General features: G+C 40.8%; 1 protein-coding gene across 1 annotated transcript; it reads left to right on the top strand.

Moving 5' to 3' along the window:
• Window positions 1–3,724: 3,724 nt before the first annotated feature.
• Window positions 3,725–17,920, top strand: rec114 (REC114 meiotic recombination protein). Its single transcript, XM_088922119.1, has 6 exons — window positions 3,725–3,838; window positions 5,033–5,122; window positions 11,848–11,931; window positions 12,711–12,875; window positions 16,313–16,387; window positions 17,759–17,920. Exons 1-6 carry the CDS (start codon window positions 3,725–3,727, stop codon window positions 17,918–17,920), a joined length of 690 nt encoding a protein of 229 aa, XP_088778245.1.
• The last annotated feature ends 514 nt before the right edge of the window (window positions 17,921–18,434 follow it).

Here is an 18,434-nt window from a genome sequence, read left to right as displayed (position 1 = left end):
TATGATATTGAACTGACACAGACCAATTGGAAAATTCTAAAACCGGATTATTACTGTTGCGATTATTGCCGCGAATCGCAGCACCCTAGTTGTGGCTGTGTGCGTGTTGTCTGGTGCTCATCTCAGACTCCAAGCCTCATCCTGATGCACATGAAAGAGGTGGTAGTAGCGGTTGTGATGCGCTAGCAAGAAACGGATCATCTCGTATATTTCTTGGCACTTTAAGATCCCTCCTCTACCCGGCTTCGATCCCCGCTGTACTTCAGTCTCGGGTTGCAAGGCACTGGAATGCAAAATCCTTTGAGTAGAAAAATAAAATCACACGAAACCTTAGCATGGCAGGTGAGGGGCGTGCGAGGATGAGGAGGTCATTAATACCCCGGCGTGCTCCCTGCCCGGATCCGTATCTGCTGTCAATAATAAACAGTGCGATGAAATCTACAGCCGCATCCTAAAACCGGTGACATCACTGATCTATCGTTCCAGCTTCTGGTATTGGGAATATTCATGAAGCTATCTGATCTATTGGGTTGCCATAGGAGCAGGAACTGCAAATAAGCCCACCCCACCTACTGTAAGCCTGCAGCCTGGGCTTTAAAAGGGCGAATGTTCAATGAGGGCTCTATTCTTCCTGTATAAATGGGATTTTCAGAATATCATTGCGGGGAATTGTTTTCCGAGCACAGCGAGCTGTGGAGCTGGTTTATTCGGCAGCTAACCACGCACCGACAAAACGTGTGTGTACAGATAGTCTTTGCCCCCTCACTATGTATTTTTTAATTGAATGTCAACTACGATAGATCTGAAGACGAACAACTATTATCGAAAAAAGAATCGCCAGTAATTAGTACTCCAGTTGTAAGAATTGAATAAAAACACTGTATTACACCCACTAATTTAAAAACGGGAGAAATTATGCTGGGGGTTTTCTACAGGCTGCGCTGACAGTAGAAATATCGTTAGAGAAATTAAAGCATAAAACTCTACTTAGCATCAGTCTACAGTACGTGCATGCAAACAGTCACGTTGTTCCTCGCTGCTACAAAAAAAACTTGATCAAAAAGATTAAACTACAGTGAAAAAAAGCTCAAATTTAATGGCACTATACTGTATATTGTAGACAAAAACTTTTAATCAGCAGTTATTTCCGTAGGGAACTGCTGATTTAAGATCTGAAAAGCGCAATTGTAAATTACTTAGTGACCCGCTGTTTAATACAATGGTAGGAAAAACATTTATTTACACTTTCCGAAACCCGATTAATTAGCCGGTTTCAGGGATGCGAGTGTTAACTGCTGCAGCCCCTGCTGAAGCATCTCATTCGAAGAGAAAATTGAATGGATCATTTATCACCGCTGATAAATTTCTTCCAATGACTGGGTAAGTGCTTTAATTAAATACCAGGGGGATTAAAAGCCACGCGAGCGAAATGCTATAAGATAATGGTCATCACACGCATCAACCCCCGGAAGGTTAATGAAGGACAGAAAGAAGGCTTCAATTATTTTTGTTTTAATTGAGAGAACTACAGCTAGTCGCCAGGAATGTCCGTTCCTCTGCACACTGCATGACTAGATCTTCACCGCAACTCCCAACTGAGAGTCGTCGGGTATAAACGGTTTCCTCTCTAGATTTAAGAAATAAAAAGTTATTTCTATTGAATTTATTTTATTTTAAAATAATGTTAGAATGGCTTGCAGGTTACTGGAGATTCTAAGACGGAAATCTTTTTTATTATTGTGTTTTTCAGTCTGGAAAAATCCGCAGGCAGCTAGAGACGCATCTCCGCGCTTCACCCGTCTCTCGAAGCGTGTGGTCCAGCACATGCTAACAAGCCGCTCTGGTAAAGAAATTGGTTATTGGGTGAAATTATTCCGACTGTGCTCTTTTCACAGTACTTATTGAAGTTGGGGAGAGTGGGATTGGGAAGCGTGATTTAAACTTTTATTATGGAAGAGTTTATGGATGAAAATGTACAGTAGGTGATGAGAGATTTGCTGCAGTGAACTATACTCTCACGATTCGAGTTCTAATGCCAGCCGATGGACTCCAATACGGCTAATGGGGTTGAAACTTTTTTTTTTCCCTTTTGGTCTATATCGAGGTGTGGTGATTGAAGACATAATTAACCCAATCAAACGTTTATTCAAGACAACTTGCAAAAACGCTTGATTGTAGAAAACGAACTGAAATAAGGTGTAGACAAACAGAATATAATATTGTTCAACAAGGGAAAACGCTCTGCACAGTAAATACAGCAAGTGGATTAAACACTTAGTGGTGTATCTTCTAAAACAAAAAAAAAATGTACATGAGAAAGGTCTTGCAGCTCATCCATCCAGTTTGGTAGTAGATCAATGATCCAAGGGTCATATACAGCTGTTTCTTGAAAGAAGACAGTGAAAGATACGCATTAAGCTTTAGTACTTCATTTATCAGCCCAGATGGGAAATATGCTTTGTAGGCAAGTAAAAGACACAACATAATACACAAGACACTGAACACAACATGAAGTCATTAACAAATAAGAAACATACATTATGATGAAAAATAAATACATAAAGTAAAACATACAATCAATAGTAAAATATACAATCACCTGCCCACATTAAGCAGGTGAATCGTTGTGGGAATAAAGGATAGCTTGTTCTGTTGCAGTCTACATCGCCGCCCTGATGGAAGGACTCGGATCTGCTCGGCAGTGGCGGCAGTACGTACAATGTGCAGCTTCTCCATCCATCCCTTCTCAAACCGATACATCCAATTCCAGGCTGAGGGGATGCCGGGGCCAATCCCAGCAGGCTGTACAGGCTTGTGAACCAAATTAAACATGTCGGCATCACTAAACCCCCATCCTCTGTGAACCACACTGGCTCTCGGTGGCATTGAGTCTGGCCTTCAAGGTTTCCTTCTTGTCTAAGGCTCTAAACGGTCCAGCTCTGGACGTTTTCAAGCGATGATGATATAAATTAAGTTCAGATCATATCTGTGATCATCATAATAATTCATCTGCACAGTGCGTTTCATCCTAAATTGCTCAGTCCCTTGCCTGTAGATTCACCGCTTGGATCTAGGGGTCAATACGGGAGACTGAAGGGGCGGGACACAGGGACTAACATCCTGAACACCCCTCCTCTTACAAACTGTGCCGTGGGATCTTGAATGACCCAGTAGGTCAGGACCATCTCTTCCTGCAGAACCACACTGGGATCTTGACTGACAGTTGCTGTCCACAGAGTGCCTGCAGCTTCTACAGCAGCGAACCAGCTTCACGCAGATTTACCGTCCCAGTACTGAGCAGGCTCGGCTCAGCTGGGCTTAGAGTCTGAGATCCGGATACTGCTGCGGTCAACAGCATCCTCGTTTGTATTTACCTTTGTCAAAATAACAACAACAACAACAGTAATAATAATCATCATCGTTCTTCACACTTATATAGCGCTTTTCTGGACACTCCACTCAAAGCGCTTTACAGGCAATGGGGACTCTCCTCCACCACCACCGATTCAAATTATTTAGTTGTTTTTTATTAATTATTTGTTAATTAATTGTTAAATATTTTGTTAAGTATTTATTTTGTTGCAGCATTGCCGGATTTAATAAAATTAATCAAAAAGCGTCCACGGCAAAAAAAGGTTTATTTCTATGGCAACGCGGCCGTGGTTGGCGGGCCAGCCGCGAGGCGCGAGGCCGCGGCTCCTCCCCCTGTCTCGAGCCGGGCAAGATGGCGGCGCCCCCTGAGCCCGGCGGCCTGAGCGCCGCGCCGCGGTGGCCGCTGAGGCGCTACAGTCGGTTTCTACCGAAGGCCACGGTGGGCGACAGCACCTCGTCGTGGAAGGTTGGTTAATTTCTCAGTAACCGAAGCGCCTTCAGCAGATGAATCGGTGTCGTGGTGCTTGGTAATGGGCTTCGCTCAGGACAAGTTGAGAGTGTAAGCAACGCTGGGCAGGGTGAAAAAAAAAATCCTTTTTACGCTCCGTTGCGGAGAAGGTCAACAGCGCGTATGGCTTGCTATTTCCCTACTCACAAGTCTTCAGCGCTGGCGAATAATTACTTTAACTACCACGGAACCGAAAAGACACACCGTCCTGGGGACCTCCAAGGGCGCGGCGTGTACGGGGCGCCAGCACCTCCCTGGACCCTTTGCTGCATTTGCCAATGAATCAGGAGGCGTTAATTTATTATTAATCATAAAAAAACACAACGACAGGCTGCCCAGCGCTAGTCTCCTTTCGCGGGCCGCTGCCGTTGGCGTTACAGGGTTTGAAGCCGATCACCAAACAGGTCGGGAGTGCGGCGACTGACGCCGGCTGTTTGCGGGAATCATTCACTAGCGTCGGCAAATAATGCCCGCTGTGTTTCGCCTTGGTCTTCCCCTGCACAGCTGAAAACACTTCGATGTCTGTGGGTGCGTTTAATTTACTGATGGATGACGAAACCTCGATTTAAAAGTGAGCACAGATGCAAGGTTCTTACTTTTCTTCTTGTCGGTGGGTCAGTGGGTCGCCCTTGCGTGCAGCGAGCGGGTCTGGGGTACCGGCCCTCACTGCAGTGATGTGTGTGTATGCACTGTATATAACATCCGGATGAGTAAGGATTACATTTTCCTTGCGATCCCAATACCATAGAAAGGCTGGAAAGTGGGAAGTGTGAACATTATAAGGTTCTGTAAAACAACATTACCGTTTTGAAGGGGGGTGGGTTAGGTGGGGGAGAAGGATATCTGTACAGTAGAACAGATATAAGATGAGTGCAGTGCAGGTTGAAAAAAGGTTTTAGACCTTCTTGGCGAAGTGCCCCTGGCTCTAGTGCACGTCTGGGCCAGTGGTGCTGCTGCCTGGTTCCCAGCCAGCAGGACACGCCTCCCCATGCTCAGGGGCTGGAGGCCGCTGTCCCTTGGGCTTGTGTCTTGAGCTGCAGTGAAAATAAAGGTTTTTCCGCTATTGTGAAGCCGTGGTTTTGTGGTTGATAAGCTTTGAGGAAACTTATGTTCAGGCGAACGGATTCCTGTAATATAAATCCTGTGTTTTAGGTTTTTAACTCCAGCGAAAGTGCGGGACAGCTGGAGTTGACCATCGTCCAGTCGGGACATTTCCTCATCACCCAGGGACATGGCCTGCTGGTAGGAGCATGCTTTCTGTGATGATTGGACTCACTGCACAGTCTCTTTTCCACATTCACTGTACATGGTAACATTTAACAAATTTCATGGGAACGAATTTCAATTTAATGGAAAACAGAGGACATTATACATAGTGACTTAAAGTGTATTATATAAATAATATTAATAAATAATACAGCTGGATAGCTGCATCAGCTTCTTTGTCTTCTTTGGGCAGTGGGAGTTGTGCTGTCTGCACCGTGGCACTAAAGATCTGTGTTCCTAAACCTTCTTCAGTCTTTTGCTAAACATGGGGACTTCAAGACAAACATCTATATTAACAGTTGACATGTGCTTGTGTTTAAGTTTAAAATAATATTAAAATTAACCCTTAAGATTGAGGGCTATGTCCACTTAAATAGTTAAGATGAGTGTCTTGCTTAACTTTGTATTCATCAATGGTCTTATGTCCTCTCCATAGCAGATGGAGAGAACCTAATTTTTCTTCATGAAATATAGGGTATTTGAACTTTTGTTTATAATGACCTGGGGGAACCAAGAACAGAGAAAATGCTTGTGTCCTTGCATATTGTTAAGAAGGGACCAGCTATGTGTATCAAGCAGAAAAGATTTTAGGCCATAAGAAATTACAAGCAGAACTGTTAGCTCTTTTCTCTTTTTTTTTTTCAGTGCCCTGAAAGAAGTCTTCTCTGAGATGTAACTTCCTCAGTAGAAATCTGGTAGAAATCTATGCTTGTTGAATGCAGCATGGAGAGAATCTGGTTTTATGTTTTCAGTTTGTGGATATAATTTATTATTTGTGTGGTATTTTAGTATGGTATTGCAATGCTACTAAAAGTTTGTGAGATATTCAAGTATAACAAAGTTACAAATGAGAGGAATCTATTAGGCCCATCTAGCTCCCTCAGTTGCTAGTAGCAGATTCATTTTAAGATCTCATCCAGACTTGTTTCCTGAAAGAAGCTTGGTTATCTGTATCGGCAGTAATGACTGAATTTCTTTTGTGAAGGTTTATATAATTTCTAAAACAGTGTACACATGCAATATAATAAATAACAAACCCATTGTTTACTGTCACACTCCCTCTCCACCCATGCCCCAACCTCCCCCTGACTCTTGCTTTAGATCGTGATAGGGTTCCTCAGGGTTTTGCGGTAGCAGAGGGGGTCTGTATGCCCAGAATGTTAGAGCAGCACGGTGTTGTGGAATATCATGTTACTCTCATAATCAAGTGTAGTAGAGCACAGAGAAGGCATTCCAGAAAACGGGTGGAAATCCTGACAAGATTAAGTTAAAGCTTAAAGAAAAATGAAAAAATACAGTGCAAGTTTCAGTCTGCCATGTGGTAAACAATGTATGAGTTTGGTTCTCTGAAAGTAGGGGTGGAAGGATTGATCGGCTATAGATTTGAATCGTCCGATTTCCGTTCTAAATATGTGATCGGCGATTGGCTGATCTTCCTTTCATTTGGCCGATACTGAGAGCTGGTCTATGACGTTAAACGCTTGAAAAATTTTGCTGTGTGCCTTGGAATGAAAACCTGTCATCTGTCTGGCAGTTTTTTTAACGCATTATAATAATAAGTGTTTACACTTATATAGCACTTTTCTGGACACTCCACTTAAAGCGCTTTACAGGTAATGGGGACTCCCCTCCAACACCACCAGTGTGCAGCCCCACCTGGATGTTGTGACAGCAGCCATAGTGCGCCAGAACACTCAGCACACACCAGCTCTGAGTGGGGAGGAGAGCAGAGTAATGAAGCCAATGCATAGATGGGGATTATTAGGAGGCCATCATTGGTAGGGGCTGATGGGAAATTTGGCTGGGATTTTTAATGACCACAGAGAGTCAGGACCTCGGTTTTACATCTCATCCAAAGGATTTACAGTATAGTGTCCCCGTCACTATACTGGGGCATTAGGACCCACATGGACTACAGGGTGAGCACCCCCTGCTGGCCCCACTAACACCTCTTCCAGCAGCAGCCTTAGGTTTTCCCAGGAGGTTTCCCAGGAGGTCTCCCATCCATGTACTGACCAGGCTCACACTTGCTGAGCTTCAGTGGGATGTCAGTTGTGAGTTGCAGAGTGATATGGCTGCTGGCTGTATCTGATCCAGATCAAGCCAATGCTATTTGCTATGTTTGTAAAACTAACGTGTCTCGTGGGGGGAGCAACACAAAGAATTTTAATACAACTAACCTGATACGACATTTAAGAGCACATCACCCGACTGAGTACCGTGAGTATCGAAACTACACCAACATTAAGACAACCGACAGTGCAGGCGACATTTGAGAGATACCCCTAAAGCAAGAAGAATCACAACCAAAATAATGGAATTTATTGCGCTAGATAACCAACCATTTTCGGCTGTTGAAGGTGTAGGATTCTGCCGCTTGATATCTCGCCTAGAGCTACGCTATGCCAGTTGGTCATCTTCATTAAATAAAAAAATTGTTAGACTGCAGCTTGTTACTTCATGTGAGATGGTTGCAACAATCGTTGTCTTGTTAATAAAACAATTTTAGCATCTTTTGTGTCTTTGGCTGGATGGTAACACCTCCCCCCCCCCCCCCCCGGATCGTATCGGTATCGGCCGAACCGCTTACAGAAAATAGGCAATCGGTGTGGGCATCACAAAACGTTGATCGGTCCATCTCTATCTGAAAGTACAAGTTTTTCCCCAAAAAACTTCAAACAATAATGATTTGGAAGTCAAAACACCATTAGTGTTTCGTACAAGGAATAGTATTCCAAGACTGATGTGTGGAAGCAGACAGAAGTGAGCTACATACAGTACTGTACATCAGCCCCCGGACAGATTTTTAGTGAAATTATAATGTCATTTTCTTCCAATTGAAAACGCCAGTATTCACAGTCTGGAGAAATAGTGTCCCACAGTACAGGAATATGTAAACTGACATGTCTGTCCTCTCTCCCGAAGATCTCTATCCTCTTTTTTGCATGGCTGCTGTCCCTTCTAAAACTGATCTCTAAGGCTGAATTTATTTTTCGAAATGACTCTTCTATTAAGTCATTTTGCAACTTACTTAAAAAGATTAAGCAACCAAGTATGAGTAATGACCTTTCACAAATCTGGAGCACAGCAGACGCTTGAGCAGATGAGCAGTCAGTTCTGGTCACAGGCCAGAAGTCTTATACAGTAAGAGACAATGTCAACAGCACGCGTTTCCTTGCAACTGTGTCTGAGCTCTGCAAATACCCATTAGTTGGAAATTACTTTGCATGATCTTAACCCTAAAGAGCTCAACATTCTTTGAATAGAAGTTAAGATTTGAAAACTCATTTGCTTTGAATTTCTGTGTGAATCTGGGCTGAAGCATGAAGATAAAACTGAAATTCAGATTGTGGATAAATAGAGAACAATGTATTGGACACTTTATGCTTCACAATTACAAAGCATTAAGCTAGGCAGAGCAAAATTCTGTTAACATTTGAGCACAGTGGAGACATAAAGGTCATTTGGCCCATATTAACCATTTGGTTGTCAGATTACTGATCTGAGGATGTCATGAAGGCTCTTGCTGAAGAGACTGGTGAATTGAGTTTGGGTTTTTACACTCCAGATACTGAACTGTTTGTGTAAAGATATGCTTGTTCTTCTTGATCCTTAGTGCTTTTATAGTTTTTAGTATTGTTTTTATTTTTATTTTGAAGGTTTGGACAGATTATTGCATTTCTGTCTCTTCAGGATATTGAGTATTTCACTAGATCATATCTGAAGTCATGATTCAGTTTTTCTCTGTTGGACATAAATATCAGTTCCAGAAGTAAGACTGCAAGCAATTTCATAAAGCTTGTGTGTATCTTGCTAAATCCATTTTAATAGTACTGACAGTGGGTTGAAAAATATAACAGTTATTCCATGTTTCAGTTGTTTGGCTGATTTCAATGTAAGTGCACCATTTTATTTTGAGATGTGTTTGAGTTGTGCAGTGTTATCAGTGTGTTTTATGTGTTATGTCTGTGTTGTGGAATGTATACATTGTCACCTTCTTTCACAGTATTCAGTTTCTCCATATTCAATTAATAAAAAGTTGATCATGCAAATTCATAATGTTAACAATTTTAATGTAAGATGTAAATAAAAACTTTTATTTAGCACATGGTTTTCAGTTTTGTCTAGTGATTAAATTTTCTTTGGTTGTGCATTAGCTTGTCAAACAGAAATCTTGATCTGTCACATCTGTTTCATCTAATTCCTGTGTCTAAACGTGTATATACACTGTATATATATTTAGAGACTGCTAAGAAGCCTTTATGTTATAAGGAGAAATACATGCAAGAATATTTTCCATATTTATGTCATTATTATTATTATTATTCCTCATGCAGCTGGCAGCTGAAGTAGGTTTTGGTTGGTTAGGGGGTATATAAAACCACAGTTCAGGTGGGGAGCTGCGTCAGCATGCGCATGCTGCAAAGGAACAAGCAATAGGTTTATTCCATGCTGAAAAGAGAAGAAAGAAAACACAACCTTTCGGCCGTGGAGCCTTCTTCAGGTGTGAGAAAGACTGAAGAAGGCTTCACGGCCGAAACGTTGCATTTTCTTTCTTCTTTATTTCAGCATGGAATAAACCTATTGCTTGTTGCTATAACACCACAGTGCTAGTGAAGGGAGGCTTGTCTGTTCTGATCTGTTCCTGCAGGGGTAGCCTAGGAAAATCGCCTCACTTCTGTGAGAGGATACAGCTCAGGGTTAGAGTTTCAGGTTTATAACTAAAAGGGGACAGTAAAAAACAGTTGGGAAGAAACCTGAAATTGTCTGCTTCCATGCTTCCAGATCAGCCAAGACTCTGTGAGAGAGGCCGGTTCTTTTACGGCTGTCATTCCTGGCCTGTCAGGAACAACTGGATTAGAATGGGGCTCACCTAGAATCCTCTCTCTGCAACAAGACTATTGATCTGGTCAAAGCTTGCAATAGTCTCAATACTTGTATGGAAATTGACTGTCTTAAGCTTGTTTAAGTGACTATCAGTATCCCAGCTTTGTTAAAATTGGTCTGTAGAGGTGACTATGGACACCCCTATCAGGTACTTTTGTGTAATGTAAACTAAGAGGACAATATCTCCATTACACTGGCTCCATTGCATATTGTACAGATTATATTAGTGAAATAATGGCCTAACCCAAGGTATTCTGGACAAACCCAAAAGTTGATCAGTGTTCAGTATTTGTCTCCAAATTTCAAAAAAGAATGTTACTCTGAAATCCATACAAAGAAGAATTAAACATATTAATTCCTTTTCTGGAATCAGTTCAGAGAAGAGCAAACAGATGCATTCCCAGGTTTCACAAAATGCCCTACTCTTACAGTTAAAATAACTGAACCTTTTTAATCTTAAACAGAGAAGACTACAAGGAGACCTGATTCAGGTGTTCAGAATTCTCAGACACATTGACAAAGTCACCCCAGTTTTCTTCAGAGACAAGAGTGAAATACAAATCAGACACAGGTGAAAATGACAGGAAGTGCTTTTAAACAGAACACAGGAGGCACTTTTTATACAAAGAAAAGGCTGGATAAGATCCTTGAATTAAGTTGCTAGTAGAGAGATAAGCTGATTGGCCTCTTTTGTTTTTAACCTTTATTATGTTATATATTTTCTTGGTTCAGATGAATTTCTTATTATGTCTTTAGTCTTCAAAAAGAAAGCTGACCAGACTTGATTGAAGCATCCAGAAAGGAATCTACAGTACAGTGCAATGTCGGTCCAAGATTACCAATATATTACAGTTCTAAGAACAGAAATGGAAGCTGATAGGAATTGCATTCAAGACAGAACATTTCTTTGTACAAGTGGTAGGAGAAATATGGAGCAATCTACCCGGCTGTTATCATTGTTGATGCCCTGGCTTGCTTTAATTTGTTAGCTACTAACTACTAGCAACTAAAGGAGCAAGAGGGGTCAAATGACCTCTCCTCTTTTGTTTCTTATGTTCATTTTCCAGTGTTCCTGCAGTGGTTGTTGGCACTATAAGCACCGTGTGTGAAATGGCTAAATTCCTTCTTTGCTACAGTGTCTTTTAAAATAACAAAGCAAGTGAATCATTGCAAACATTCTTGTAGACTCAGGAAAGTAGAATATACTTTGGCTTTGTCTCCCTTCGCTCTCTTTTATGGACAGAAGGCTGAGACAGAATGCAAATTAGTTTCTGAGGCAGTAGAGCCCTCTGGTGCTGAGCTCATATACTGCAGTGCTGTTTGAAATGAATGGAGCGCTAGTAGTGTGATAATAAATTATTTTGAATTAGTTATGAGAAGTTCATAAGAACATTATAAAAATACTTACAAACTAAAGGATGCCATTTGGCCCATCTAGCTCATTATTTAGTAGTGAACTGTTCCTTTTCTTGCAAGAAGCCAGTATTTCAGGTTCAACAACATGGCTGGGAAGTTTGCCCCATACTCTCACAACCCGCTGATTGTACGATACATTTCTTTCCTTTTCAGCTTCATATACCTTTGAATTCTTGGGACAGTTTAGAAATAATAAGAATATTTTTCAAGGGAAAAAAGTGTGCTTTAAAATTAAAAAAACAGTTTACTTATCATATGGGGCAGTAAAGTACAGTGAATAAAGGTAAATTAAAATTCAACTGAAACACGTGGTAATACATGTGAGTTTCCTAATTAATTCTAGCCCACTGTGGAGCAAATCAGCATACTTATGCAAAGACATGCTGTTTGTCTTCCAGGAAGGGTTCTCGCTTCTCAATGCTTCTAACTTCCTGAAAGTGATCCAAAAAACAGACATCCTGCTGTTCAGGTTTAAGATGAAGGTGAGTGTGAACTTCTGTGTGCAGCTGTGCAGTCTGACAAGACCTCAGAAAGTACCGGAGGTCTCTGTCAAGGTTTTTGCAAGGGCTTGTGGGAGGTTGGAGTATGATGGAAGCGTGATACACAGTTAAAATGGCTGTTTTCAAATTAAAAATAATCATATGAAATGTTATTTCAGACTAAATACGTGATTCCTAAGGAGCTCAGAACAGAGAAGAAAAGCATCAGAACTTTTTTTAAAATTTATTCAGAAAACAATAAATTACTGTTTCGACTTGATAATTATCATCCTGGAGACGGTGCACTTGCAGTATCACTCTTGTGTTAACTCGCACAGCTGCAGCAGTGGTAGGTGCTGAATTTAGAAAAATTAGAATTTGTCAATTTAGAATTTATAGACGGTATCCTAGGCACGTATTAATTGATTAAAAAAAATTGCTTTCCTTTACTTCAGTATTTCATAAATGAAATTTGTTGAAGCACGGTGCTTGTCATATCGCAAACACAGCACATTATTGTTTCATATTTTGCTGCTAACGTACTCCATAGTACCCTTACTGCCACATTGATATACTGTAATATTTCCTGACATTGAACATTCTTGAAAGCCTTGCATTTCGCTTACCTCCAGTAAGCAACAAAGGGTTGAACTATATTGGCAGCTCTGCCTGCCCCTTTACCTTTTTCACTTTGAATGGCCCTTAAATGTGTGCCTAGGGCTGGCTGTCAGTGTTGTTTCCCTGCTGGAGTGAGCGGACATGTGCGTGTCTTGCGATTGCAGAGCGAGAGCCGCATGTTTCGGGTGCAGTTCGGGGGGAGCAGCAAGGAGGAGGCTCTGGAGCAGTGCCAGAGTGCAGTAATCACACTGCAGCAGTACCTGTTCGTGGAAAGCGCTCCGGTCCAAGGTGAAGCTTCTGCTGCCGACACACACTCTGCAGAGCGCAAGGTAGGACTCACTGTCTCCAGGAGCACAGGACAATATTTAACATTTTATCTTACTTTCAATTCCGTTGTTCCATTCTCCAGCATTATTGCAGAAGCATGGATACAGGCTTCCCTTTAGTACTACAGATGTTAAGTTTTGTAAAGCTTTGTTAAACTGAAAAAAGTCCCTCTGCATTACAAAATACCCATTAAAATCAATAGTTATTACCTTAAAGGTGAGGTGTCATATACAAAGTGAAATCTTGGTAACTGATTCGCTATTTAATTACAAATACAAGAGAGAACAAAATAAATCGTACAGCTGACTCCCATTTGCTACCAAATCAAGTAACTGCATAATCTTATTAATTGGATAACATGTAGCTAGTCCCGTTTTCATGCACTATTTTCTGTAATTGCAGGCTTTGGTTAAATGTATCGGCTAAGTGAATAATTTGCTTAACAGCTTGAAGCAGTGCAGGATGTGCAGTCCCAAAGTCTATCATTGTTTTCTGAATGAGGATAATTGCATTTAAACCGGCGGTATCGCACATATGCAGTTGTACTCACTGCTGCACATTGTAATCATTGGAGGCCTAGTCACTGTAAAATATGTCACAGGGGAGTGTGAAATGGCAAAAGGCATGACAGGACTTTGGTGGGAATTATGCTAGTGAGTTTGCAAATCCAAAACTGGTATATTAAAGGTACACAGCTCTGGTCGTTTTCAAATCACTCTGTAGTGATGCCCCAGCTCAGTGAAAGGGAGGCCGATATGGATAAGATTTCTTCTAGGCCCAAGTTAAGGCTGATAATCCTGGTTACAGTAATTGAACAACCCAAATTTTCTGGAGTCTGATAGACTACTGTAACAGTATTGCCTTAACTGAACATCACCAGGCTGTATTACTGGAGATTGTGCATCAACATGCTTGACATTCCTGCAAAGGAAGTCATGTGATGAGTCCCAGTTCTTTCTCATTTGCTGATAGCAAATGATTATGTATATGTGAGATACCAAAAAATGATGGGGATGTATTAATACACATTGAAATATCTGACCTTTTTTTTGCTGAAAATGTTGAACATGTCTGTGCAGGGTCACCAGATATTTTTTAAGAACTTTCTGCACACATGAAAATTAAAGTTGTGGTAGAATACGCCAATATTTGATATAGGCTTTTATTTGATATCACTTGATTAGTCATGAGTCACCTGGTATACATCAGAATTATCATCTTTATAATTACAGTGATGCACAGTAAAACATAGTTCTAAAATTGTGGATATTCACTACATTTACAATGACTGTTAACCACAATGGTGGAAGCAGCACTACTGTATGTATCTGGTCTTTAATTCATTATGCTTTTTTTTACCGAATCTTAAGTACTATATCTGCATTTTTCTGGTTAAATTGTTCGGTCTGCAGTGCTATAAGTATTATTTTCAGGGCTGTTGCAAGTATAATAATATGAAAGTGTTAAATGAGATAAAAATAAGGTTAAAAGGGGTTAGGAAAGTGTATTTATGTATGATGACCTGACCTGATCACGGTCTCATCCTGTCACACATCGTTGAACAACCTCATCTCTATTACAGAGCAGGTTATACCTAGGGGATTTTCACTCACAGGCAACTTGAGTGGAGTATATTGTTCCCTAGGCTTCTTTAAAATGAAATTGATTACTTTTTAGCCTGACTGCTGTTTTTTGAATTACCAGTGAATAGATTCTGTCCAGCTGTTATATCAAAATTAATTACTTGACCTGTGCTACACTGTATTCAATTACATAGTGTTCATTTGCAGATAATATTGAAGTGTTTTTTTTTTTAATTTTCAGCAATACTTACTTGCAAAGCTAAACTGATATGCACGCAGTTAACAGAGTACTGATCTCTGTGATCTCCTTGAAGAAATAGTTAAATGGGAATTATGGATCGTTAAGCAACCAAAAAAGCAAGATAGGCTAACTGGCACGATGTAGAGTCCTAATACTGTGTCATCCTGGACTTAATTTTTGTCATTAACAGTGTAAAGTAATGGACACATTACGTTTTCCTAAAATTGCACCATGTAATATGCTTCACATGGATCCATTTTATTAAGCACCTGTCTGAATACTAGATCCAAATAGTAGGTGCCTAAGAGCTTTGAGGACATTATCTTAGAGATATTCAATGAAATCTGAATGGAGCCTAGTTGCAGGCAAAAGGCTATGTTGTGGCTAGAAGATACCTGATGATATCGTAAGCTTACAAATGACAGAAGAAATAACAGACATTGAGAAAAGGTTAGAAATGTCTGTTTTTTTGCTAGTAGGCTATTGTTATGAAGATTTCATCCATCTGCTTCTTGAAGAATGTCAGGGAATCTGCTTCAGCTGTACTGTATGGCAGGGTATCTTCTGTTAAGTAACCTAGACTACATTTCCACTGTGCAGCAGTATGTATATATTGTCACATATCGGGTCAATTTTTTGTGTGAAAATCAGGTTCTGTAATTAGATTTCCAATGGCAGTGCCTTCAGACCCATTAAAACCTTAATGCTCAAACTAAAGAAATCTAAAGGTAAAGCATTTATGACTTTTCCATTTTGTCTTTCATATTATGTATTTATTTACTTATTTTTTTGCTTTGAAAGTGTGGAGTAGGTTGTGTCTCTAACAAATATTAATTGCTACAGCAATGTGACTGCAAGCATTAATGTAATAATGATAATGTTTCTTTATTAGCCCTATACAATTTCTTGTATGAGGAATTTGTCTTTTCGCATACCCCAGCTTTTCTCCATGAGACACATAGACACACAGACAGGGAGAGAAGCTTGGGGTCAGAGCACAGGGTCAGCCATTGTACAGCACCCCTGGAGCAGTTGGGGTTAAGGGCCTTGCTCAGGGGCCCAACGGAGTAGGTTTCCTCTGCCGGCCGCGGGATTTGAACTGGCAACCTTCCAGTCACAGGCGCAGATCCTTAGCCACAGAGCCACCGCTCCGCCCTTTAAAGCAACAAAATGCAAAAGCTTTGCAAAAGTCTGAATAATTTTGCAAGGCTCTCTGTAGCATTATGGCTTCCTGTGTATTTTTAGTGTCCATGCATCTATTTTCTAACTGCGTAGTCCAATTAAGAGTCACGGGGAACCAGAACCTATGTCAGCAAGCAACGGTCACCAGGCAGGATAAACCCTGGCTGGGACGCCAGTTCATCGCAGACACAAGTACAGACACGCACTTGCACCAGGGCCAGTTATTCCTGAAGCCGATTAACCTACCAGTATGTCTTTGGACAGTGGGAGGAAACCCATGGGAACTCGGGGAGAACATAGCGACTCCACAAAGATAGCACCCCAAGTCCAAACCCAGGGCCCCAGCGCTGTGAGACAGCAATTCTAATCACTGCTGCACCTATCCATCTTCCGTTTTCAATGTCATTATTTTATTTTGCTGTGTTTACCCTAGATCAGTGAAGGTGAGGGATCTGGAGCCACATCTGAAATTAATCAGGGTTCAATACCAATCCGACTTCTGGCACAGGTATCGCAGTGGGTATTGAAGCTTGGAGGCACATGCTGTAGTCAGACTGTGTTATGACGGTGGAAAAGAATAATAATAATAATAAACTTTATTTTATATAGTGCCTTTAAAGGTGGCTTCTCAAAGTGCTTTACAGAATGAGAACAACTAAATAAAAAGAATACACAAGATAAAACACAATTACAATACACAGAGGAGACTGTGGATGGTGGTACTAAGAAAAGCAGAGGGGTGAAGAATGGAACCAGTTAAGTAAAAGCTCTTCTAAAGAAGAAGGTTTTGAGTCTGGATTTGAAGGAGTTCAGAGAAGGTGACTCTCTGATATCCTTGGGCAGAGAGTTCCAGAGCTTGGGGGCATAACAGGAGAAGGCCCTGTCACCCATACAATGTAGACGGGCTTGGGGGACAGTAAGGAGACCAGAATCAGAAGAGCGAAGGTGGGGAGTAAGGAGATAATAGTTCAGACAGGTACTGAGGTGCCAAGCCATGCAGAGCCTTAAAGGTGAATAATAAAGTGAATAATTATTCTCATAAGGATAATAAAGATATGACCTCTTCACAGCTGTAGAATGAAATAGTGTTAAAATACACGTTGTATACTTTTTATCAGCTTTCTAATCTGCTGCAGTTAAATCATTTCTTACAGTAGAATGCAAGGTTTTTCTTCAGTTATGCTCAGTTGATAAATTTAACTTGTCCAATAATTAATAAGGCAGAAATAATTTGAGGTCTTAATAAGTTTGAAGACTTGGTGTCAGTTTATACATTTGTAACAGCAGGGCTATTGTGACCTTCTTAATTTAGAAGAGCTGGATCAGTAATAGATCTTTGTACTTGAGAATTAATCTCAGCATCATTTAGGCATCAAATGTTGGTCTCATAGTGCTGTGTTGCAAATAAGGAGATAAGTACCGATTAATATTACCTTTGTCTTTTTTTAATGACAAGTTGAAGAAAGATTTTATTCTCTTTAATTCTTTTAAAATTCTAATTAAAAATGAGTATCTTATTATTTGAAATGAGTAAAAAAAACTGCATCTTTGCATCCATACAGAAGTCATTTAACAGAACAAGAGCACCAGTGTTTTCTATTTTTTTCTTACTGAAAACTAGATTATATGGTTTTAATAACAGTATGCAGAAATACTTTCATGACTTAAAAATGAGCCACATTTAACTCAATGCTGGTCAAACAACTTTTAGCCTGTGTGTTTGATACCAATATCAATGTGCCACTTTCCATTTGGACTGTTATTAAACTACATGTGGACACTCCACTATTCCTGGTGTGTAGCACGTGTCAAGCTCAGTAAAATGTTCCTCTGTATCCTGCAATTTGAGTGTCCTCCTCTCTTTCTTTTTTTCTGTGAGTCCTTCCTGGGGGAGTCCAAACTTACCCTTCCACTTGCGTACCGGCACCCCACTCTGCCCACGGAGCAGCTGGGGCCCTTCCTGCGGCTCTGCCTCCTAGATCAGAACTTCCCAGCCTTCGTTGAGCAGGTGGAGTGCGAGCTGAAGAAGCTGGCCAGGTGAGGGGTTTGGCTACTGCCACAGCGAGGAAAGGCAGATCTTCGAGTGCAGCTCTACTTAGAATATTTTTGTAACTCCGAATATATATTCCAATGTTTGCGTTAATGCCTGGATGTTTAGATAAAATAAAGAATTGTCACATCAGCTCCGAGATCCGTCCCTGGGAACTCCTGTTCTGATGAAGCAAAAATAATTGTAATGTAGCGAGGAAATCTGCTTCCTGGTCAGATCTGTGTGTTGACTGAGGTATGACTAAGAAGAAATGAATCTGCACTCATCTCATTGTACCACAAGATAATGAGTTAAGGTCCAAGTCCCTACAAAGGCCAGCGGTCATGATGTGTATCACTCCAGCAACTGCTAAGCAGTTTCTGGGAGTGATGGGTATCGGCAGCGACTTTACTAGTGAAGTTTGCCAAGCAGCACTAAAGGTTAATTAAACTCACAAATAATTTTTATTATCAGGTTAACATTCTTCCCGTCTTTATAAATTAACATGGAAGGAAACAATAGAATA

This window comes from Atractosteus spatula, chromosome 7 (assembly GCF_055471065.1).
Source record: "Atractosteus spatula isolate fAtrSpa1 chromosome 7, fAtrSpa1.hap1, whole genome shotgun sequence".
NCBI lineage: Eukaryota > Metazoa > Chordata > Actinopteri > Semionotiformes > Lepisosteidae > Atractosteus > Atractosteus spatula.
Note: the sequence above shows the minus strand (reverse complement) of the source record. Positions and strands in the feature narration are given on the sequence as shown.